The 25,743-nt window shown below is 36.3% G+C and overlaps 1 protein-coding gene across 1 annotated transcript in view; it reads right to left on the minus strand.

Moving 5' to 3' along the window:
• Positions 1 to 14,283, minus strand: part of SNTG1 (syntrophin gamma 1) — a 53,636-nt gene extending 39,353 nt beyond the window's left edge. Inside the window, exons 1-5 of the mRNA XM_079796575.1 lie at positions 14,162 to 14,283; positions 9,660 to 9,716; positions 9,126 to 9,183; positions 8,271 to 8,314; positions 8,138 to 8,179 (exon numbers count right to left, since the gene is read on the minus strand). Coding sequence (XP_079652701.1) covers positions 8,138 to 8,179; positions 8,271 to 8,314; positions 9,126 to 9,183; positions 9,660 to 9,716; positions 14,162 to 14,215 — 255 coding nt within the window. The 5' untranslated portion in view covers positions 14,216 to 14,283. The remainder of the gene's footprint in view (positions 1 to 8,137; positions 8,180 to 8,270; positions 8,315 to 9,125; positions 9,184 to 9,659; positions 9,717 to 14,161) is intronic.
• Positions 14,284 to 25,743: the final 11,460 nt, after the last annotated feature.

Raw genomic sequence — 25,743 nt, forward strand, 5'->3', positions numbered from 1 at the left:
ACACAAGGTAAGGGAATCAGATCAGAGTAGCAACAAGAGCCTTAGGGATTACACTGGCAATGGAACCACAGCCACAGAATTAGACCAGTATGGGTGTGCTGCAGTATGGGAAAGAGCCATTCACTTTATTTATTATTATTATTTTTTATTTCTTTTTTTTTTATTGTTTAAAGTATTACAAATAGTAGTACATATGTTTCCTTCCCCCCCCCCCCCCCGCCCCCCAATTGACCTTCCCCCAGCCTCTCCTACCGGCAAATGAAGCAAGAATGTTGAAATACTGAATCGAATTTTATTAAAAATTTTAAAGCTCAAACTAAAAATAATTCCATCACTTTCGAAGGCCCCATTAAAACAAGATTTTATGCAAAAAGCCCGTGAAAAGTCACATCCTAGATGAGTTGAACTTTAACTCAACAAGCAGAATGCTTTGTTCGTTAGTTGACCTAATAATAGAAATGCTTCCCACTATTTGTTTTAATCTCAAAATGGTTACATTAATGATTCAAGCAATATTTTACTTTGTTTTATTTTATCTAATTCTTAAAGAAAGAAATTATTCCAGCATAAAATTATTGATTTTTCCAATCCATATAATTAAATCAAACTAAAATAAATAAAAAATAATACAAAAGGGTTACATCAATAGCTTGAAGAAAAGAAATAAGAGACTATTATTAATATGAATATGGATGAAATAATTCAAAATTCACCATTAGCATACAGAATCCAACAAGTGACAAATTAAATTGTTCTATGAGCCTTTATTTCAACAGAGCAAATCTGGATAAAAATCAAGAATTTATTGCCAATATAATTAATTTCATCAAGTTAAATGTACATACATTATCTATCATTGTGACATAGATAGATGATAGATAGATTAGATAGATACAGGTAGATTTTTTTCTTTTTCATTAGAAATTCTAAAAGGACATTTTGTCAAACTAAGCTGCAATTCCTAATAAAAAGTTATGAAAAATAAGAATATAAGAAAACTCATGATATTTCTTTAATATGACTGTTCTCTATGTCTAGCATGGCCCTTTTCTACACATTTGCATGGCTAAATCTTTACCTCCTTCTACTCTCTGCTCCAAAAACATTCCAATGAGTCCTACCTTTATCAGCTTATTTAAAATTATAGCTCTCCAAATCCTTTCTTTCCTTGTTTACCTGCTCTGCCCAACGTTTTTACATGCTCAATTGCACCTTGTAATCTACCGGATACTGTGCTAATATGTAGTCTCTCTCTGCTCCATGAAATTGTGTGCTACATAAGGGCAGCGAGCTGTATCTTGTTCACAGATGAATTCAAACACCTTAGCCTGGCAGCTGGCCCATAAATGTCATCATTATAGACTTTTGAATGAATAACCTTAATAAGTTAATTTTAATAAGCAATAAAATTATCTTAAATGTTAAAACAATCAGACCATGTCGTTTAAAATCAGGCACTGAATAAAGATGCTGACTGTCTTCATTATATTTCAAAAATAGTTCTTAAAAATACAGGATAGGAAAATGAAATTACTTTCATAAATATTAAAAAATAATGGAAGGTGGGAGAAAAAGACATATTTTATAGGCTAGACATATTTTAGCGTACTTTTATATATAGTTATGATATGTTTAAGGTAGGATAGTGAGGTACAAAACATCTCCATATTTATCTAGGAAAATACAGAGTTATTAAAATAACCTCATATAGATGAAAATATTTTGCATAATTGCATTTGACTGAAATAACTAATGCACATATTTATTCTAAATGTATGATATTAAAAACCATAGCTACATGAACATCTAGTTTGTAAACAGTGTAAAGAATTAAGTAGAATTTTGAAGGAAAAGAGAAAAATCATAACTCTCTTCCTTATTTTTTTAGATTCTGTATGATTATCTCATATAAAATGAATTGTCAAGATCTGAAAAAACAAACACTATTACACCCACATTAGATTTGCAGCTGCAGCATACAATTACTAAATATCTGTTTGTGTATCATGTTTGCAGAACACAGACCTAAGAAGTAAACATTTTAGAGTTGCTTGTGCTATTTCCTGCCATATACTGTCATTTTAGTCTATTGTGTAAGTCAATTTACTTATGTCATTCTGAATTTTAAATGCCCTGCCCCCTCCATGATACTCATTGAGTATAGTATCCTCTGATGCCATGAGCATCATTGAAGGGTCACCAGATTAGGCTATGCCAGCATTTCCTTGGTTACAGAAGTTTGCACAGGGGAAACACAGCTGTACTGTCAGGGGAAAATAGTAGTTTCTTTGGGAGTCTGATAATTTCAAATACTTAAAAATAGATGTGTATGTCTCAACTATAATATAGTAAATGAATATCCCAAATAGAATATATTAAATGAATAGGGAGAAAATAATTTGCCTTATATGTTGCTAAATACATGAAGAAACTTACCATGCACAACAATACTGGAGAGATGACAACTGTATAGCCATAAGATATTTATGGAATTATGCATAATACATATACTTTATGACAGGCATTTACTTTATTTGGAAACCATATATGTCCCCATCTCACTTGTATGGAAATTACTAAAAATATATATGGATGGACTGTTAGCAAAATTATAAACGTACTGTCTTTTTATTTTGTCTTCTTAAACTTCTCTCTCATCTACTTTTCTACTTCTAGTCCAACAAAGTCCTTAAGGACACTCCCTAAGGACACTCCTGGTACCTGAATGACAAAAACACACACATACACACACACACAAAAGAACAAACCAACCAACCAAAAACACTCTTTAGGAAAACTTTCTGCTCATGCACTCAGGGTTCATTAGCACCTTTATTCCTCCCCAAACTGCATGTGTCATCTCAATCCAAAGGAACTGCCAGGAAAGGGGTAAACACATTAATGATAATATGTTAAAAATAGTTCTGTGCCAGTCTGTTTTTAGATTAGCCTCTACATAAAACTCAGAGGACATCTAGAGTCTTGAGTATGTCTTGTGACTTCCTAGCAATGCTTTAGTAACAAGGGAATTTAAGCTCTAGCCCATTAAATGAATAGAAGCGAATGAATACCATCTATAGACTATTCACTTGGGACATAAAATAAAAATGATTTCTATTCAGACAGAGATTTTAAGAATGATGTTTTTTGAGGGCATGTAAAATCACAGAGAATACTTGCTAGTGAAACAGCCTTGGAGATAAGGACTGATTGTAATTCCCACAAACATTTCCTTTGAAAAGCAGGTGAGCATAAGGGAAGCTGGACTCCCTGCCCGGATGGAGTGTTAAAGACACTAGACTCACATGTCTTTGAAATTCCCTTATTGTCATGCCACCTGCCTTAGTTATATTTGAAGTGCTGAGTACAACAAGAGAATGTGTGCCAGTAATAACAGGAGGAAACAAAGCTTTACTGCCATCTCTATTATTGCTCCGTCTCCATGGCAACCTGGGGCAGCAATAACCCCAGGTGGTGCTGGTCTACAGCTACAACTTAGCGAGAGAAAAGATGGGAGAGACACGTTGACAGATTGATTGGGGCAACAACTTGTCAGATCACTGGACTGGGAAATCACTACAACCCTGCCGCTGACTCTGTTCCTATCTGAGCTTCATAAACTGGTGACACAATAAAGATGTCTCCAACACATAGCTTGTAGGTCTGAAGATCAGCCCAGCACTGTTTCACTGTTTCTGTTCACTGCTGGAACTGACAAGCTCACTTCCGCTACAGTGTGCAGGAATCACACAATGAATTAACAGCAACAAATATTGCATTGTCAAGGAAGTCAATAGCAGCAATAAAGTATGCCTTCTTTTTGATATTGCTTTGTGAAAGCAACTGAGAAGGAGTTCTTAGACATTTTCCAAACTAATCAGCAAACTCAACAGGATGTAACTAGGAAATATATAACCTAATTCCAACTGTTGATAAGGAACAGTATCAGAGAAGTGTTTGCTCTAGTTCTGTGAAATATGGCATAGATATTTTAATCGAAATTCCATTGAATCTATAGATTGCTTTGAGTAGTATATACATTTTATTTTTTTATTTTTTATTTTTTTAAAAATATATTTTATTGATTTTTTACAGAGAGGAAGGGAGAGGGATAGAGAGTTAGAAACATCGATGAGAGAGAAACATCGATCAGCTGCCTCCTGCACACTCCCTACTGGGGATGTGCCCGCAACTAAGGTACGTGCCCTTGACCGGAATCGAACCTGGGACCCTTGAGTCCGCAGGCTGATGCTCTATCCATTGAGCCAAACCGGTTAGGGCTAGTATATACATTTTAATGACATTAATTCTCCTAATCCATGAACAAGGTGTATGCTTCCGTTTGTTTGTATCTTCCTCTAGTTCTTTCTTCAATTTCCTATAGTTTTCCAACTGCACTCACACCCACTCACACTCTCACCCTCACTCTGGTCTTGCCCGCCATCATGTTGGTTTTCTACCAAGAATTACACAGTTTTTTAGAATTGATTTTAAAATCACAGATCAGAACTATAATATTTTTATTATTAAGACCATAAAATTAAAAAAAAAAGCAGGTGAATCTCTTTTTTAGGGCCCATGAACCTCTAACCTGAAATCAGAAATGTTCTTTTAGAAGAAAATCTCTGAAATCATCTAGCCATTGTTCCTGCTTTGCCTTGTAATGACCTGTTCTATTTTAAAAGTCTTATGAGATAGAAATTTCAGTTATATTAATAGATTTATAACAATCTTGATTCTAGAATCAGGATACAAACTCTTCCACTACTAGTGCCAGTGTAGGAAGCAATAGTATTTGATGACATAAAATAACGTATACTTTTTCTAAGTTTCCAGAGCTGTGCTAGCATTTTCATATACATTACACTAATTCAATCCTTATAAAAGTTATTATTAGTTTATTTTTACAAATGATCAAGAGAGGGATAGAAAAGGTACGTTTATTTGCCTGAAGTTATAATGTTAGTAAGTGGTCAGAGGTAAGATTCGTATACATTTTTTTTCCTGAGCGTTAAAACCCTCTGTATGTGGTATCCTGCTACCTTTCCACCAGGTCACATGAAAAGCAGCGTTTGGCACTTATTCTATGCTTTCTTCATGAGGAAACTTCGGGAGCTTCTCTTCCTTAGCAGTCTTCTAGCAAGAAGAATTGCTTGTATGGTGTAGGTGAAGCCCAAAATTGACTTATACCACCAGACAGAAGCATACGGATACAAGCACTGTGATCATCTAACTCTAAGCATTTGTACAAAGAATTTCAACAACAATTCTACTGAACACCCAGGACAGACAACATGGGATCCCCCTCCCACAAAAGTTAAACCTTAAACTTCAATACAAAAGTAACAGCTATACTGTTGAAGGCTTCTTAAGAATGAAGCTGGCCCTAGCTGGTTTGGCTCAATGGGTAGAGCATCAGCCTACACACTGAGGGGTCCCAGGTTTGATTCCAGTCAAGGACACATGCCCGGGTTGTGGGCTTGATCCCCCGTGAGGGGCATGTAGGAGGCAGCCGATCAATTATTCTCTCTCATCATTGATGTTTCTCTCTCTCTCTCCCTTCCTCCTTGAAACCAATAAAAAATATTTAAAAAAATTAATTTAATTTAAAAAAAAAGAGTGAAGCTGATTAATGTGGACATGGACAACAGTATGGTGGGGGTGGGGTGGAGGTGGAAGAGGGCATAGAAGGGATAAATGGTGATGGAAAAAATAAAATTAAAAATTAAAATAAAAAGAGTGAAGCTGATCAGAGCTAAATGCAGACTTTCTAACAATGTGACTGAATAGTGTAAATTAATAAAAGTTACATGCACAAACAATTATAGTCATGCCTACAAAATTTGTTTCTGAATTTGAAACTTTATGTGAATTACTTGACTTGGACTAAGGAACGTGGTATATCAGCATGCTATTTTAAGACCATCTACATCCTCTGAGATGCTTGTGCTTTTTCTGCCCATGTAAATCCATTCTTAAACATTTAATTAACATCTTAGTTCCACTGAGGTGTAGTAAGTCTATTTGTTCAGGTAATTAATAGTGAGGACACAAGCATCAAATCTCTGTTGGGAAGTAAAAGATTGAAATTAAATAAGAACGTTAGTACCTATATTTCAAAGCTGATAAGGTTAAGCATCTTAAAGATAAAAGTTTATTGTGAAGGACCACATATAATTTGTTGTTCTTTTAAATATATATTTTTATTTCAGAGAGGAAGGGCAAGAGAGAGAGAAAGAAACATCAATGCTGAGAGAGAATCATTGATTGGCTGCCTCCTTCATACCCCCTAATGGGGATCGAGCCTGCAACTTGGGCATGTGCCCTTGACTGGAATCAAACCAGGACCCTTCTGTCTGCAGGCTGGTCCTCTATCCATTCAGCCAAACCAGCTAGGGCACCACACACAATTTGTAATGCAATTCTAAATTCATTTTTCTTTGAACGAAAATGGACATCCTTAACAAGTGGCATTATTAGTGTGTTCTAGACTTTCAAGCCCCGTTAATCTGTTTAATCAAAGCTCCATCACTATTTATCTTAAGCATGCTGCCTGCTTCTGAGGAGCAAAGTGCAAAAACTATTCCATCTAACAGCATGTGGTTGGAAAAGAGAATGCACGTCTTTTTGCTCCCTGTATAATGAGCTTAAAATCACTTTGTACTTTTGGGGGGAAAGACTAAAGTTAAAGTATCTTTGCTTACATAACAATATTTAAAATTAACATGAGTCTGCACACAGAGTGTTCTTTGCTACGCTGTTCTCTCACTTGCCTAAAACACTACTTTCCTCTCTGCATACTTGCAGGAAGCTTGAGCCTTGACGGATTCATATTTTACATAAAATCCACCACAGAGTGGCAACAGGGGTGGCCCAAGTAAGATTTTTAAGAAGACAGGGGGGTGAGGGCATATATGGGAGTGGGGTGGGGGGGGGCAATGGTAAGATATGTACACATATAATACCTTAATAAAAAAATTGGAAAAAAAGAAGACAAAGACAAGTGATGAATACTGATTAATTATCCTAAGTGCTCATAATCAAGGACCCTCCCTAATAAATACTACTTGTAGAACTGCGGCTTTTCACAGACACTCGAGGTTGCCCCTTTGAGGTTTGAAATAAGTAAGTATATCAGAGGGTTTTCTAAATCCCTTTTAGCAGAGGAGCAATGTATTACACAACCAAATAAATTAGAGCTGTAGGAAGCAAAAGGCTTACAATGTTTTATATTTTGTTGGACCCTTGAGTTTAAACAATTAACCATAATTTCTCCTCTATTCCTTCCCACATGAAGTGACACAGAAATTCAGCAAACACTCTGTAAGTGTTATTTAATCAACCATGGCAAGCATTTTCCAAAGTCCCTGACGTTTTCCTATTCCTTTCTGCATAATTGTTATGGCATCTTGGCATCTCAAAGAGAAGCTTCTCAACTTTCCATCTTCTCCCAAAGTTGAAGCCACATGCAATGGAACCACTTGAGCTGATTATTTAAAACCCTAATTCCTGGTCCAACCTAAACTGACTGGATTAAAATATCTGAGGCCAAGGTTTCAGATCGGCAGGTCTACCAAAATCCAACAAAATACCACAATAAAAATTGAAGACCAATCTGCCTAGTGTTAAACCTGTTTACCTTGAAAGTAAGCTCTGTTAAATTCTGTTTCTCTCCTCCAACACCCCCCACTCTCTCTCATAGTCTTTATATGATCATCCAATTGACCTGCTACTGTGTGAGATTTTACAGGCATAAATTTCATTGCTTTTAAATATTTGCAAAAATTTTGAGATGTATTTCATATAGAAATATACTTAGTGGACATTAATTAGTAGGCATTAATTTAAAAATAAAAACACAGGAAAAACATAGCAAATGACCCTCCTTAATTATATCTTTGAGTTACATTTCATCCTCGGCTGTACTCCCTGATCTATTTCAAATATGAAAAACACACACACACAAAAACACCAAACACCAATTAAGAGATCAAGAGATCCTTTGTAAATCTGATAGCACATTGGTCCAATGTCATATCCTTCAAATCAATGAAATGAATAGTTTTTAGCAATGTACTAAATCTTCAATTACACATGGGGAAAATCATGATTTAAAGAAAAATTAAAGAAAACTCACCACTTCTTCATGTCTGCATTTTCTCACATTAATTCCATTTATCTGCAATGAAGGAGAAGTGGATTTTCATATGGTATATCATGATTGACTTCATGTTTTGGTTTCCATAAAACAATACTGGCGAAATGCATACCTGTAGGATCGCATCCCCGATGAAGAGTAGCCCTGAAAGTTCTGCTGTGAATGCAAAGGGACAGCTGATTGTGCATGAACTACTTTCTTCACACAGATAAGATTTTTTTTTAAGTCAAACTGATAAAAGAAAAAATACATGCTTACTATGGATATTATCTTAAAAGATGCACAATGGAAATACGAAAGTAATCACATGATTCAGCCCAAATACTGAAACACAAGCTGTGATATTTCTCTTTAGTTCTACCATTTCAGATCGTACAGTTGTTAAAAAAGAATAGTCCCTCTTCTGAATGGATGACTAAATTTTTCCGTGTACTGACCACTTTAAGGTAGCCATGAAAAAGTTTAGATCTAGACATTCAGTCCATCAGCCCTTGAATCAGCTCCAACTTTCTTTTTAAACATTTGATTTTTGTATACATTTCCGTCATTTTACACCTTCAGTGTTTTTCCTAGATAACAGTTTATGTGGAGGGATAACTGAGTTAACTTGCATCTGAGAACTGTAAATAATAAATGTCTAAAATTGCTTATACTTCATGTGACTTATTATTTCATTTATCTGTATGTTTGTTTAATGAAAGAATTAAAATGCGATGCACCCCCCAATTCAAATGCAGTCATAGCCTCTATTTTCTTTCCTTCTCGCTCTCCCTTGAGAGAAGTCCTTCCCTGGGATAATAAAGGGCATAGACTCAGGATTCAGACTCAGTCACTTACTGCCTGGTCTTGGGGAAGCTGGAGCTGTTCAATGACATACTAATTTATGATTCTTAAATGCCATCTTATTCTTCAAAAACAATAGCTTACAAAAATGAATGGCTACTGTATTATCCTCTTAACACTTTACCTCTTTGCTCCTTGGAGATTTTTGAAATGACAACTGGAATGTTATGTTCTGCTCCCCCCTGTAAAGATAAAATCATATATTGTGCCTTTTAATTGGAAAATATAAAAATGCAGTGTTTAATTAGAAACTGGACAGGCTACGAATAGAATTCAACCAATACTTAGCTTAAGATCTTATTAGCATAGAACCTGCTCTTGTTCCATTCATCGATAGGTCAGTATTTCCTACTCTGGTTGATTAAAGTATGATATGCACCCTAAAACACCATATTTGGTAATTTAGATGAAACCAGATACAAAAGTTTATTAGTTATAGTCAATGCCAGGTGAGATAAAAGTTTCTAATACTTTTGCAAAATTTCTTAATCAAAAGGTGACCAAGGTTCTATGAGAACCTAGTTAACTTACATTTCAATCCAAATATTGAGGAGTTTGCTATAGACATATCTAATTATTCATCAGATTAAATTAAAATACACAAAAATACAGCATTATAGTACAACCTTTGTAAGGCTAGACTGGAAAGGCAGGTTACCTTTATGCTTAATCCAAATCCTCCTACAGTTTGTCTCCTAATGGTCACTGTTCTTTCCTGAAAGAAAGGATGTTAAAAATGATTAGCTTTTAGAAAACTACATTTACACTGCATATTCCTCCTCTAGGTTTTATTTTATGCATACACACACACACACACACACACACACACACACACACACAGTGTCCGCATAGAGACTCCCAAATCTTGCAATAAATGGAGTGTTTTGTAATTTTAAAATCGAACATTAATAATTTATTTGTCAAGATAAAAGGGCTGTAGTGTTATTAAATAGCTAAATGTCTAAAAATTAATTCTTTCCAATGATTTTTTGGACATATTTTGGGATCAACTTTTAAATCTCTTCTCAATTTCACATTACGCATTCTTGTTGTCTAAGGAATGACCATGTTTTGGTTACATCAAAGTAACTCATTGTCAATGGTAAATATTATCTTTGTCAACTAAGTTCTTATCTTTATCACTACAAGTCATATTGTTATGAAGATTTGAGAGCAGAGCTGGGAGGCTGCCATGTCCCAGCACATAAATGATTCATGTATATATCTGGAATTGCAAGTGCAAATAAACCAGGTTCAAAGGGATTGCTTTTTTAAAAATAAATATATTTTTATTGATTTCAGAGAGGAAGGGAGACAGAAAGACAGATGGAAACATCAATGAGAGAGAATCATTGACCAGCTGCCTCCTGCATGCCCCACACTGGGGATCAAACCAACAACCTGGGCATGTGCCCTGAATGGGAATCGAACTGTGACCTCCTGGTTCATAGGTTGATGCTCAACCATTGAGCCATGCCAGCTGGGCAATCTATAATCTTTAAGATAATCTAAGGCTCCTTTTACTTATGTCATATTAAGAATACTTTGATTTAAAGCACTAATAATAAAACTCTTTTGTATTTAAAAAGATTCACTCAAATCATTGAGATGAGATGATTCATTTTCTAATTTTATACAGAAAGACTATTTTTCCAGCTCAAATTGCTCATCCGGAGTAAGCATTCAAAGTTGTACACAAAATGAATTATAGAAAGGAACAAATATCCAGATTTGTAGTTCATTCATTATTTTAGGAAACAATTGCGACCTCAAATGAAGGTTGTGAAACTAAGACAAAAATATATAAATAGCACATAATCAGAAAATGAGAAAAAGGGAACAATCTTCATTGTTCACTGCTAGGAATCACCATGGTAATGCAATCTCATTTAATGCTGTCAAATGAATTATGAAAATCAGGTATTCCATCTTTTTCACTCATGAGAACCAATATTCAGAGACGGTAATGAACTCACTTCCGATCACAAAGCTAGCAAATGGTGAGGCTGAGATTACAAGTCAAGTCTGTCTAATTTAAAAACCAATAGACTTTCTACCGTTAAAAAAAAACAACACACACAAAACTAACCTTGGGTCTGACACTCTTAAGTCAAATATACTGAAATCCCTTTCCAGGGCAGCACAATAAAACTTAATAAAATAATGAACAAAACAAACAAACAAAAAATCATGTCAGGGAAATAACAAAGAAGAAAAAACCCTAAGTTGTCAGAAACAATGTTGAAGTGGTCTGAAGGTAAGAAGAACCAGGAGGTAAGAAGGCTCACATGACCTCTGACCCTGATGGCATCCGCTGGGAGCCCACAACTAGCAGGACAGAGGCAAGGTGAGACGTGGGCTCCCAGCGGATGCCATCAGGGCCAGAGGTCATGTGAGCCTTCTTACCTCCTGGTTCTTCTGAGAATTTGTAAATGAATTGATCCACAGGTGGGTTTGAAATGAATTTTGTTCTATCTAGGTAGCCTCAAAAGCCCAATTGAGCATTAACCCTTTGCACTTGCTTGCTTTTTCCTCGATTCCTTTATTCTACTCGGGATTTAATTTTTTAAATACCCCAGATTTTACAAAGCGCGGCAGTAGAATAAAAAACTGGAGTTTCTTTTCATACAAACTTATTTATTTGTTTTTTTTTTTTATATTTCAAATTATTGATACATTCAAAGAGTATAAAAAGAGCTGCTACGATGCTAACCGTGTCGAGTCACACTTGACATCTGAGTGCAAAAGGTTAAGTTTAAAGGATATCTGAATTGCTAGCATCCATAGACACTTGTCTAAGGATGCAAATAGTCTTTGTAACACATTATAGAGCCAAACTCCAAAAAAATTCCCCCACAGAATCAAATAACATGAGCTCACAGTGAAAAGTCACAAAAGGAAATAGAGCGCAATGAGTGAGTCAGCAAACAAACAAACAAGGGACAAATAACACACCAAGATCTACAAAGATGGCAGATACTAGAATACCAGATCCAGTCCTAGAAATAGGATTAACATGATTACTAGAATAAGAGATGTCAAATGAATGACAGTAATATAAAATATTATAAGGCAAATGAATGAGACAGAATAGAACTTTTAGAAGCAAACAATATAATTTCCAGAGTCGGAATTTCAATATACAGTTCAAACAAAAGGCTAAGTTTAACCAAAGAGAGTTTAGTGGACTGAAAGGAAGACTGAAGGAGTTACTTTAGCACTCCACAGAGAGACAAACGGGTATAAAATATGAGAAAAAGTAGAGAATGAAGAATCAAAGGAGTTGTTTTAAAATACATGAAAAAAATTACTAAAGGGAAGAACAGAGGGAATGGGAAATAAGCAACGTTTAGAAAGTTAATAACTGATCATTCTTTTGAATGGAAGAAATGCAGAAATCCTCATATTTAAGAAGTCGTATGCCTTTGAAGCAAAGCAAATAGCAAACATCTTTAGATGGATGCATCAGAGTGAACCTGCAGGTCTCCACAGGCAGAGACTCTGAAATCTCCAAAGGAATCTGACAGAAGGGACAGATTTCCTATAAAGAAAAAATAATTCGCTAGAAGGCACACTTTCCAAGATTCCACATTCAACCTGGAGCTGGGTTGAGCAAATGGGATTTAACTTTTCCAATATTTATATCATTTCCCATCTGTAAGAATGAAGTTGGACTTTTATCTAACACCATATGTCTGAGTGTTCTAGCAAGTTCTATCTAATGCTAATTTAGCCTCAGAAAGAGCCATAAATTATCAATCACACTCATTGCTCTTCTAACTAGCACTGAAATACCACTGTGGAAGACATCCTTAGGTGAAATTAGTTTCATTTAAGAAAAACAATTTTATTATAAAACAGGACAAGTTTTAGAACTTATCATTTGTTGTGCAATAACATTAAAGACATCGCCTTCACTTTGTTGCCATATGTGATCTGAGAAGAAAATTACAGCAAGTATCAAACAGTTGGCTTCCAGGATTCCCCAGACACTGTAGCTCTTTAGCTTGAAGACTTAATTGTCAGCTTATTAATAGACTTACCTTGGAGTGTCTTGTTGGTGGTGAATAATGCTGAACTTTCCACCTCACTCCTCACTAACATCCAATGGGAGTCACTCCAGGTCCTAAATCAATGGGCCCTCACTAACCAAAGCTAATGGCCTTTTTGCAGACTGCTGACCATTCTTTTGTCACAGACTATTTAAATCATCTTGAACCACGGGTCTTGCTGTCAAGTTAGATTAAATTGCTCCCATGGGATTACCCTCTCTTTTAGTTAAGGAAAAACTAGTGCTGTATCTCCTCTTTATTCCTTTTCTTCTTTCCTTCCTACTTCCCTTCCTCCCTCCCTTCTTTCATTCCTTCCTTCTCTTTCTTTTTTTTTTTAATAAAGAAATGTGACTTATATAAATCTGGCATAAATGTATTACACAGGACCTAGATCAGTAAAATTTTATAATTTGTGAAATTCAGTATTTCAACATTGAAATATTGTTATCGCTTTTAAATTTGGCAGTTGGAATAACGAATATACACACTTAATCTCTCTTTTGAAAAAAGTTCGGGGGAGAACTTGGATAGAATTGAAGAGAAATATCCCATAATAATCTCAGCAAATGCAAAAAAATCACTTGATGAAGTTTGACACTCATTTATAAGAAGCACTTTCTACAGTCTGAATGGGATGGAACTTCCTTAATCTGAGCATCTAATGACCACGTCTCTTCTCACTAGCATTATATCTCACATTAAGCATACTCTCGGAGTTTGAGAGCAAGTCAAGGATCATGACTTGCTTCATTTCTACTTAATACTACTTTGGTAATACAGCCAATCAGGAAATGGAGATAAACAACATAACAATTGGAAAGAAAGTGGTGAAATGGCTTTATGTTAGATGACATGATAATGTCCACAGAAAGCCCTCACAGATTTAACAATGAGACGCCACACTGAAGACAGCGCTTAAATGGGTGGCCGGGGACCCAGTATAGGTACTTATACCAGGACCCTGCTCCCTTCATAATGTAAACAAAAATTTCATGCAGGATGATCGACTAGGCTCTACAATAAAAGAAAAACATACTAATAATTTTCTGTGGGTAAATATTTTCATGAACAAAAACAAAAATCTTCAACGGAAGGAAGAGCTACTTACACCAGAATAGAAAGGCTCACCAGACACACATATCACATCCTGCTCCTGGATCATCAGAATGTCTTTGGCCAGGTGCAGCCGGACTTTGAAAGGCTCTTGATTGCCATCCTGCAGCAAACAAATCCCTGTCTTTGTCTTCAGACAAAAACAGAGAACATATTATGCTTAGCTTATAAATTATGCTGTATGGTGCATTTCCTGTAAAACATGATGGATAACATGTCAGAGTGACAGAAAATGCACTCAGGTGAGTCTGAGACTCAACACCTAACGCAGGTGCAGAGAAAAGGATAACCATTTCACATCAAGTCCCCAGACCCCCCGTACGGAGACGATGTCAGAAAATCCACATGAACATCTGGAGAGTAAAGAGTGTAGTTTTTATACTATGTTAGAAAATTAATGAACATTTTGTTTAATATTTATCCAATTATAGAATTTCTGTAACAGCTTTATTGAGTTACAATTTACATTCTATAGAATTTAACCCTTAAATTATATAATTCAATGTGGGAACGTTTGTGTATTAAAAGTTATACAGCTACCACTAAAATCAATTTTAGAACATTTTCTCCAAAAAGAAACCTATTACCACCATTTTCCCAGCCCCTTCCTCAGGCCTAGGCAACCATGTTAATCTACTTTCTATCTCTATCATGGACTTTTAAATCTGAAAACGAACCCCCTAAACATCTTCTCTAACCTTCGCTATTTCATCATTTCTAGTCACCAACACACACACACACACACACACACACACACTTTGTACAGATAAGGGAACAAGGATAAAGAAGCTGGGAAGATATAAACCAAAAAAACCTATATGCATATATGCATAACCCACTGACAGATAATAGTGTGGTAAAGGCCTGGGTGGGGAGTGAAGAGAGTTAACGGGGGTGGGGGAGAATGGGACATCTGTAATACTTCCAGCAATAAAAATAAATTTAAAAAGTAAAGAGGCAATGTGCACTGCCTAAATTAATACAATTAATCAAAAACAGAGCCTGGTTTGAGCCCCAAGAGTCTTGATTCGCAATCCACTGTTTTGCTTCACACTGTTTTGGGAATTTGAAACAGACGGTGATGATTTCCAAATGTGTACCACGTAGCTTTAAACCAGCAGCCTAGTAACCATTGAGGAAGTCCAGGAGTCTTGTCACCTCCTGGAGCAGGTCAGTGTTATACTCTGCACCCCGATAAATAAGCAGATTCTCCCTAGCACGTGCCCTTAGCCTTCCCATTGGTCAGAGATACAAAATGAAACATTTTTTGAGACATCATATAGTCTCTGGCTGTTATTCTGCACCAAATCCATAGGAAGAGTGACTACTTGGGCAATTGCATTTTAATTTAATAATTATTGAATTACTGTTCATTTAGAGAAGGGGATACGCTCATAGAAATGCATATATGTTCCTAGTATTTAATGAACACACAATTCCATTCAAATAATACCAGGCTTTCTCTTGAAATATAAATTTAATGTGAATTGCTAGAGGTGTGTTTCTTTAAAAGAATGTTTCATAATGTTGATAAGAATATCTACACTAATAAAAGAGTAAGATGCAAATTGACCATACCTCCACAATGCCCACCAGCCAATCAGGAGTGAGTATGCAAATTAACCCACCATCTTTGTGGGTTAATTAACATAGATGGTGGGTTAATTTGCATACACAGGCACCGCCCTAGCCGCTCCAGGCCTCTGGGCAGTGTGGGAAGGCGGAAAGGCGGCTCCGGGCTGTAGTGAAAAGGTGGCTGTGGTTGGAGCGAAGGAGGTGCCGGCAGCCAGCGGAAGGAAGGCCCATTCTTGCATGAATCTTCATGCATTGGGCCTCTAGTGCTTAGATAAAGCAGCCTCCCAAGATAATGCTCTCTGTAAACTGCCTTACACCATGCACTAATACATACCATTATGCCCTCTATCCCATATGATATGCTATTACCCTGTAATTATTTCGTAAGGCTTATCATCTACTTCAAAGAAAATGAAGCTTTTGCAGGAGTAGGACCATGTCCTTTCCTCCTCTGTGAGACGAGTACACAGCAGGAGCTCACTCAATTGTGTCCATTAATCTATTCTAAAGCATCATTCCAATGGATATGTCTGGAGGATGATAATATTTCAAGGAAAGCAAATTACATGTTTCTTCAGATAAAACATAATTTTCTGTGTTTTTCACATAGAAAAGTCTCTCATGCTTATAATGTGATCTCAACCAGAAGCCAACATCCGGACACTGAGGTTGCATGGGGAATGGAGGGGTATAAATAATATCAAAGGCATGTGAACATAATTGAGCACATCTGTTGATTTTTTTTAAAAGAACATGATTATATTTAATACACAAGTTTGATACAACCAGAGTAAAATAATAACAAAAAACAAGGTATTTCATTTGCAATGCATGAGCAATGGTTAACATCTCTTTAGTCATAAACAAGCTCTTAAAAACCAGTAACAGAGACACTCTCATGCGAGGAAACTGGAAAAAATAAAATGAAATAATACACGTGATGATTAAGCGTTAAGCATATACGATGATTTCGCTGAGCCGTGGTGAAGGATAATTCCTCTGCAGTATCACAGTGAGCAGAATAAAGACACTGGCACCTAATGTTCTTCAGTTTTGAACAGTGTTATACAGTTTGAACTCTCATGTATTGATTTTTCAATGCACGGTACAATCAGGCCTTTCTCTCCCCCGACACTCACCCCCAAAGGTAATGGAAGAAATAGCGTTCACAACTAATGCTCTGTCTCAAGTTGAGGAGGAGGGGGCCTTTCCTGAGAGGCCTTACAGACATTATTTTTACACATCAAAGAGACATAAAAGATCACCTAGGAAAGTTCAGGGACTAAAACAGTAGAGAGAAGCTTTTCTCATCACATCCCCGATGTAGGCAAAGTTTCATTGGCCCCACATTCAAATAATGTGCAAAATGTCCCCTCATTATTAGCTGCCTGGAAAGCAAAATCCAGTCTTTGAGCTTATGCTTCAGTCCTGAGAGAATGAGGCAGCTTTTGTTATAATAATATATGTTACAGCATTCAGTGCATTGAGAGGTTTGTAAACCAATAACTATAATGTAAAACACATAAGCATGAAAAACATAAAAGCAATTCATTTTCCGAAAGACTTCGGTTCTGAGCTATGAATAAACTGGGACACTTTTTTAGAAGATATTTTTGCAAGAATGTTAACACATGACATTTCATTAAAAGAAAGAAAAAAATCTTCATAAATGTTAATAACTGGAGCTTTTGCTGGCTTGTTTTTCACTCGATCACAGGTAACCTAGTTATGGTTGTTTTTGTCTTGCGTTATTTGAACACAATAAAAATATTTTAAACCTTCTAGGCAAATGTGTGAAATATTTTAACCTGTGAATGTTAGCATTTTACCCAAAGAATGAGAAGACAATGCTTTGAACGCCCTTTGTTTGGTAGAAAAGATAGTATTTCCTCCGAAAATAGAATAGCTACAGTCCCTGGAGGCCCAAGTCCACGTTCTTTTGACTGCACACTTGCGTGCCCTTTACTATCCTTGGAAGAGCAATGTCATTTCACTCACTCAGACTGAGGTGTGCGGACAGTTCTATAGAGAATCTGAATTGCTACGTATTAATAATGAAATTATATTGAGATAGTTATAGAATACCGAAGTTATAAAATCCTAGAATTTTAGTGCTGAAAGGGACCTTCGATGTCTTCTAAGTTATAACCGTTTCTGTGAAAGAATTACTTCCAACCCTGCCACTGCTGAAACCCCGCAGCACGTCGTTTATGGAGCAGGGCGACATCACAAGCCAAATATGTGCCCGTCTCCTTCTTAAAGGAAGAGGGAAGACCTGCGCCTTCCCCAGGCACGCTTTGGCTTCCCAGTCTTCAGAAATCAGAGCCTACCCTGGGGAGCAAAATAAACCCATCACACATCCCTCCACCAAAAACAATGTCCCACTTCTAGAAAAGGAAGGCCAATGGTTTCCCGTCTTGAAAAATTGGACAAGCACAAAGCCATTTAACCTACCTCCTCACAGGCAGTCCTGAAATCCATGTGCTATGGCACCGCAAAGGACTCTGTCTGAAAAGAGAGAAATGGTTTGCCATTGAGCGCAGCATCCGGTGTACGAGAAGAGAACGTTACGGACGTGTGAGAAGATGAAGCAGATGCTGTGGGCGGATGATGTTCACAGTCCCCCGTGTGGACCAAGGGGTCCCAGGGTATAATGAAGGGAGAAGGAAGGGTGGAAAACGTCTTGAGTCCCTGCTTTAAGGAAGCATCAGCCCCCTGCCCTGGCTCAGTGTGGTGGAGCATGTCTGTTTCCTTGCCCCCACTCCCCTCAGCATTCAGGCATGAGCCACATGTGAGAAACCTCTCCTCTCAAGTGGTAGCTCATTCCCAACCTTCACTTTGGAACCTCAGTGAGCCACTGGGACTGAAACTTCAAAAGGAGTAATTATAAGTTGACTTTCATGTGGTTATCTCTTGGAAAAAGGTTGACTAATCTTTCTCTTCTTAATTAAAAAGTGACATGCATGAATAATTCTCCCTGGAACTTAACATTTTAATCACAAACAGTATGATGTGAGGAAACAAGCTATTTATCAGAATGAATAATAGTAAGATAATTGATGTATGAAATATGTAACACGTATTCATTGTATGGTCACTATGGGATCTAAATGGTGGACATGCACTTAAACGTATAAAAATAACATTTAAAGTTTGTGTTCAAGTGCTATTAGAGAGTTTAATGATATGATAACTTAATAAAAGTGAGTTATCATAGAAAATTGACATTCTAACACATGAAGATGCAGAGCCAAAATAAAATGGCATATGGAAATAAGGTTTCAAAGTAAAACATATGGTGAATTACAAAAGAGAAGACTTTATACTCCTGAAAACTCCTCCTCTAGTATTTACAATAGTAGACTATTTTGTCCTTCTTTATAATTTTCTATTGCATGATATTAAGGAATAAGTATTTGTGGGTGAAACAGAGTAAGACATTCACTTATACTGTCACTGGATTATTACTATTGCCTCTGAAAGAAAAGAGATTGACCATTTATCAACAGTAACTAAATTGAATTACTGCTTCCATTCTTGTAATTTCATGCCCAGATATATATCTTAAAAAAGCATTTATACATTTTTTTTCAAGAGTTTCTAAAGTCCATGATTTTATAAAGTCCAAAAGCAAGAAACGTTTGCAAGCCCCAGAATAACGAATTTAGAGTTCAGATTCTTTCTAAACACACCCACCTGGGAGAAAAAACACATTTTTTTTTCCAAAATTCAAACTGGCTCTATTATATGAGAAGCATACTACTTAATGGATCACAGTAGTAAGTCTCTAGATCCACCTGAATAGATCCATAAGAATATCCATGTTTACACTGCAGTGGTTTGGAGATATGACTACATGATGTCATAATCTATACTAATAATAGACTAGGGCCATCATGACCAGATGGACGACTGGTTCAGGTAGGAGCTCCGTGTAGGTGCACTGGGCCCACCACCAGGTGCGGGATAGCGGAGTCCGGGTGGGAGCAGCCCAAGCGCGTGTGGCTGGGCGGCCTCAGGGGCTGTGCAGATGGATGGACCGTGCTGGACAGACCACGCTGGATGGCGCCGGTGGGCTGCGGAGAGGGCCGCAGAGATACGGAGCTGTTAGGGCAGTGGCCCGTGGGCTCAGCGAGGCCACTAGTGCATTATAAAAGAATCATGTCTGACAAAGGTGGCAAAGTACATTACAGTTCTCCTCAAATCCTTCAGAGGTGATCGTTTTAAGAAACTAAGAGCCCAGAAAAAGTTACATGTAATATTCAGGAAAATCTGAGATAAACTACAACACAAAAATTAACGGGTTCTTATAAAACTAAAAAGATATCTTATAGGTCAAGAATTCATTGTGTTTTTTCTTTGGGGTAATAAAAAATGTCTGGGAAGCAAATATGCATTTTGTATCTTTGGATATTACTTATGTTTGTAATGTAAATGTATGCATAGTCATACTTAGGCATTGCTTGAAATTATATACATATATACATGCATTTACACATAGGATAATATCTCTGACATATATTTATGCAAATATATAGTGGTATAACTTGTTCGATAGTAATTTAACAACTTTTAAAAAATATATTTTTATTGATTTTAGACAGGAAGGGAGAGGGAGACAGAGAGAGAAACATCAATGATGAGAGAGAATCATTGATCGGCTGCCTCCTGCATACCCTCTATTGGGGATCAAGCACACAACCCTGGTATGTGCCCTTGACCAGAATTGAACCTGGGACCCTTCAGTCCGCAGGCCGACATTCTATCCATCGAGACAAACTGGCTAGGGCTAATCAAGTAACTTTTGATGAAAATCATTAAAAGAAAATTTTGTTGGATTAAAGAGTTTGATTGCCAACAAATATGCAATTCTGCATTGTAATGATTAAATCATAAATAAATTATCAACAAAAAGTAAAGGAGGAGTAGTCATGCTTTTGTTAAGTGGTTGTGATTTTCCCAAGCATTTTCACATTGCTATTGCATTCTCAAAGTAAACATAAACAACAGGTATCTTTAATATTTGTATAAAGCTGAGAACAAAATTATCTGAAGAAAAACAGATGAGGTGCCAAATATTTTTTCAAAGTGTTCATTTTCAATTATAATTTATTGTAACTTTCCTTGAAACATTTGAGAGCATTGCTTTATTTTCCTGTTATTCCCCTATTAAATTTGGATACCAATTGTTTTTCTGAGATGCATGAACAATCTTCTATAATCTGAAAAAATAGGGAATTGTTTTCTGGGAGGTCACTTATTAAAGACAAGAAGACAATTATTCCCTATTTTTTCATACTATAGATATTTTTTCCATGCAGAAATATAATGGATTTTTTAAATCTTTTTTTTGGGTGTTTTGATTTTGTTTGTTTGTTTTGTCTAGCAATTTATATTTTTTTTCAATCATTATTTTAATGACATCTGACCTAGATATTAAATTCAAATTACAAATTTGGTAATAATTTACATGTTTATAAATAATTTTCTAATTATTTGTTGAAGAAACTAAGCATGACACCTTTAAATATACATATTTTTTAATTTTTATTTTTTTTTTGGTTACTGATCCCTTGCAAACAATGTGAGGCAAATGTGAATAGATGTCATTAATTTTAAGCAAAGCTATAGTAGTAGCAACAGAAATAGGACTCTTATGCAAACAATCCAATTTATATTAAAATATCTGTAATTCTAAATATTTTATAAATGGCTTCTTAATTATTAACAATGGCTAAGATAATCATAAGATAATAATAATTAGTCCATGTCCTGGCTCTGGAAAGAATCTGAGGTTTTACAAACGAACAACTTATTTGCAAGCTAAATTTAGCCTGACCGAGTGTTGAGGTTCTAATAGAACATGAGATTTCTGGTCAGATTTTAAGAATTTACTCACAGCACAGCAAGTAGCATAAGCATGGGCACATCGTGTCAGTTTTCCCTGTCCAGATAGGTCCAGATGGGTGAGAACACATAGAATGGGTTGCATTGTAGTAAAGGAACCTTGGGCTCAGGGAATCCCAAGGTTCCTTTACTACTATAATCCCAATTATAGTAGGTGATAAACATCCTTGTTTATCACCAGCAGAAGGCATTCTTTCTTATGCTGGACATTAAGCATGCTTGCCCTTTGCTGTGGAGGGAGGTGATATATCTTTCTTCTTATGGCTATTTGGTATCCAAGTATCCTTGAAGAGATAGATGAGATAAAGCATAGGACGTGCACTTGGGATTCAATAAAAAGCAAAATGCCATACTTTTTTTAACGTGTTGGAGGAAAAATTATAACCTTGCGAAGCTTTCCAGGAAACCACACAGCAACCACAGTAAAACTGGTAAGTGCCTTTCCTCAAGAGGAAAAAAAAAGGGAAAAAGAAAACCCATGATCTGCCAGATGTTGATAGAAAAATGGACTATCAAGTAGATGCTGAGTGTCTGGGAGATTCATATGTAATATATAAAACCACATGTAAAACTGTGTAGTAAATATTTTGGAAACGGTGATGAGTTGTATAGTATATGTAAAACCTGCCAAGTCTGTGCCTAATTTAGTTTGATCAGAGGGAAAACTGAAATATCTACAGTAGTGATGACCTAGCTGTGTGGGTGTGTGTATAGTATATTCTGCATGAATAGTAACACTGGCTAATAATAGTTGTTTATTATGACATTCATTAAAAATTAGAATTGAGTCATTCATTAATGTATCCTACTAACTCTTCTACACAAAAGCTTATATTTCTTTAAAAAAATCTTTTTTATTTTGTTGTTATGGTTGTTTATTTCAGTTTTTTAAATCTTTATGTTAAAAGTATTACATATGCCCCCCTTTTCTCCCCCCCATTGACCCCTTCTACCCACCCTGCCCCCACCCCAGGCTTTCACCACACTATTGTCTGTGTCCATGGGTTATGCATATATGTATACAAGTTCTTTGGTTGATCTCTTCCCACCCACCCAAACACCCCCACTTTCCCTCTGAGATTCAACAGTCTGTTGTTGTTATTAAACATAAACATTCAATGAATTAATTGGGTATCAATGTAGTCAGAAAAAATCCGTAATGCAATCATATGAAAAGAGAGAAGAAAGGCATCACATTAGAAAAGTAGAAGAGAATGAAAGACTATAGGTTTAAATGTAAAATAAGGATTGAAAGAAGCCAACAGAATGGAGAAAAGTAACTAGAAAAATACCTTGAAATATTTTTAAATTATTAATTTGGATGCTTTCTACCTTAACATTTTTTTTTCATCATGCTGACAGATAATTTTAAAAAGAGGTTAGGACACGGAGAGTTGAGCTACCCCTGCAGTTTTTTTCCCACACGTTTAGTTTAGCACAGATTTCTTTTCATTTGCAAGACAGCGGCATATTTTATTTAAGAGATTCACTTTGAGAGTGGAAAACATTACCGCTATCATTGATGCAAGACTAGCTCGAAGCAAGCTTTCTTGAAAAAGATGATCACATTGGGAACAATAAGAAAAACAGATAAAAACTGGAGATAAGCCAGGCTTATATGGCATTATAATATGCAAGGCAAAGTAAATTTAGGACCACTTAAATGCCACAGTTTACAATGTGCTGACCCAGAAAGCAAACTGCACAGAGCACTGAAGCATTCAGCTCCAGTCCAGATGTCCAATGTATGCTGGTGAAACAGCAGAGTGCAGAGGGGGCCTGTGAACTAAAGAGTATGAAGCGTGTAACTGTCGGAAATCTAAAGACCCTGTCGAGTGGGGAGTGCTTTTATGGACTAAGGCAGTGAACTCAGATGAAGACTGAGGAAAGAACAGAATAAAAGGCGTGAAGAATCTGAGTAATTTGGACGTTCGTATGCAAGGGAAGAACTAGCTGACAGCTTCAGTTATGAAAGCAAAGGCAAAAGGATAAACATAGGACATTCTGTAATTGGAAGGCAAAAATTATTACTTTGACCGACATTGCAGTGCATTGTGGTGATGGGTCTGTGGATAATCAGCAATGAGGAGGTCAGGAGGCCACTTTTGAGGTCACAGAATACTAATATTGGTCTTAAGATATTGAGAGACAAAGAAATCTCCAACTATGTACAGATTCGCAGATACAATAATAAGAAATAAAAATGTCAGGCTGGAAAATGTTCTATTGTCACACCTGATGGTTTGAACTTGAATGATTAATCAAGGTTTAAAAAACACTGCCATATCTTACAGAAGGTGGTCATTTTCCTTAGTACAATATGTTCATTTACTGAATTTGAAATCTGTGAAAACTAACAAAGCATTAAACTCAATGCTGATAAGAACGAATTATCTTTTTTTATACTTACAGTAAAGCCATTTGCTAACTTATAGTGATTTACATTATTCAAATAATCATTATAAGGAAATTTCTTTAAGAATTAAGTTAGGATAGTTGAACATAGCATTCTTTTGGTCAAGGTTTTCTAGGGTCTATATCATGGCAAGCCTATATCAGGAATCTTGAAATGCAAATGGGGGTCCTTGATTGTTTCTGGAATTATCCATCCCTAAACTTATTAGAATCTCTCTTTTAGTTCATCAATTGAAAACATGGAAAAACTCTTTCTCTCATGCTCTTCAGGGTGTTTCCTGAAGAGACGTGAAGATAAGGGTCCTGGCCTTTGCTTTATCCTCTAGTAGTCAATTAACTTACACACACACACACACACACACACACACACACACACACACACACACATCTTACTCTAATGAACACTACAGATACAAGAGTGTGAGAATTCTTCCAAACAAACTGAAAATGACCTGAAGCACAAGTTATATAGCAATTCAATGTTTCTTTAACTGTCATTCCAATAAAATTCAAAGGGCTTTTGAAAATAGTTCTTGGGTCCCCTAGAGGTGGCTTGCTCCCCACTAATCAGCATAGTATCCCCAGCTCCTGCAACATGGTAGGCACACAATACATATTTTAAAGAGATATCACATTATGCTAAGATGCTACAAAAGGCTTTTATGAATAAAATGGGGTAGGATTCTAAAAGAGTAAGGAAGTACTAAAACACCATAAAAAGAGAAAACAAAAACAACTTCTAATTATAAAACACTCAATGTGGACACAATCAAATATCAGTCATCTGGGTTATTGAAAGGAAATGGTGATCACTGTAATCCAGCAATTATTTACAGTTGGCTTTGGAGTTCATCATATATATATATATTTTCTTATTAACCCTATTTCATCATTTTTAAGAACTACAAGATAAAATTCCTATATAGTCTTTAAAATCACATCACTCAGCAGTTATTAATGTACTGGAAATAATCATAGGTGACAAGAGAAAATCATTCTAGAAACACGGATAAGTATGAATGGACTGACTAAGGACAATCAAGCAATGATGGCATTAAGTAATGATGGTGTTTCAATATCAAGGCTGGTCAATTTCCTTTTAAGTCCAGTCTTATTGCACAGAGAATAATGTTGATATCATATAAAATATATCCATCTCGGTAATAAAATAATAGTGATAATTCCCCAATGCCAGGAACATTTATATTGATTTTGCAATGTCATTTTGAACTTACTTTAGAACAGCAATGTGTCCGATGCTTTAAAAATGCATATTGCTTCAAAGTCATAACAAAGCATGTCTCAGAAACAATATGTACACTTAGTCTGACATTGCGATTCAATTTAACTTAGCACTTATTGATTTACGTCTGCATGCCTGGATAGCAACTGATGCAGGAATGCAGAGAGGTAGAGGACTAAAGCCCTGCCCTCTGAGGGGTCTGGTGAAAGACACCAAAGAGAAACATAACCACCCAGCCTTGTGGGCTGTGATGGAACAGGGCCCTGAGCCCTGGTTGCTGAGGGGAGGGAGAGGCTCGCTAGTGGCAGAGTATGGTTAAGGGCAATGGGTACGAGGGAATCCCAATGAGGAGGTAAAGCCAAATCCTGAAAGAAGCGTAGCTTCTCAGCAGACTAGGAAAGGAAGGCTGCCTAGAGAGAGCGGGATATGCATGAGCC

The sequence above is a fragment of the Cnephaeus nilssonii genome, assembly GCF_951640355.1.
Source record: "Cnephaeus nilssonii genome assembly, chromosome: 18".
NCBI classification, from domain to species: domain Eukaryota; kingdom Metazoa; phylum Chordata; class Mammalia; order Chiroptera; family Vespertilionidae; genus Cnephaeus; species Cnephaeus nilssonii.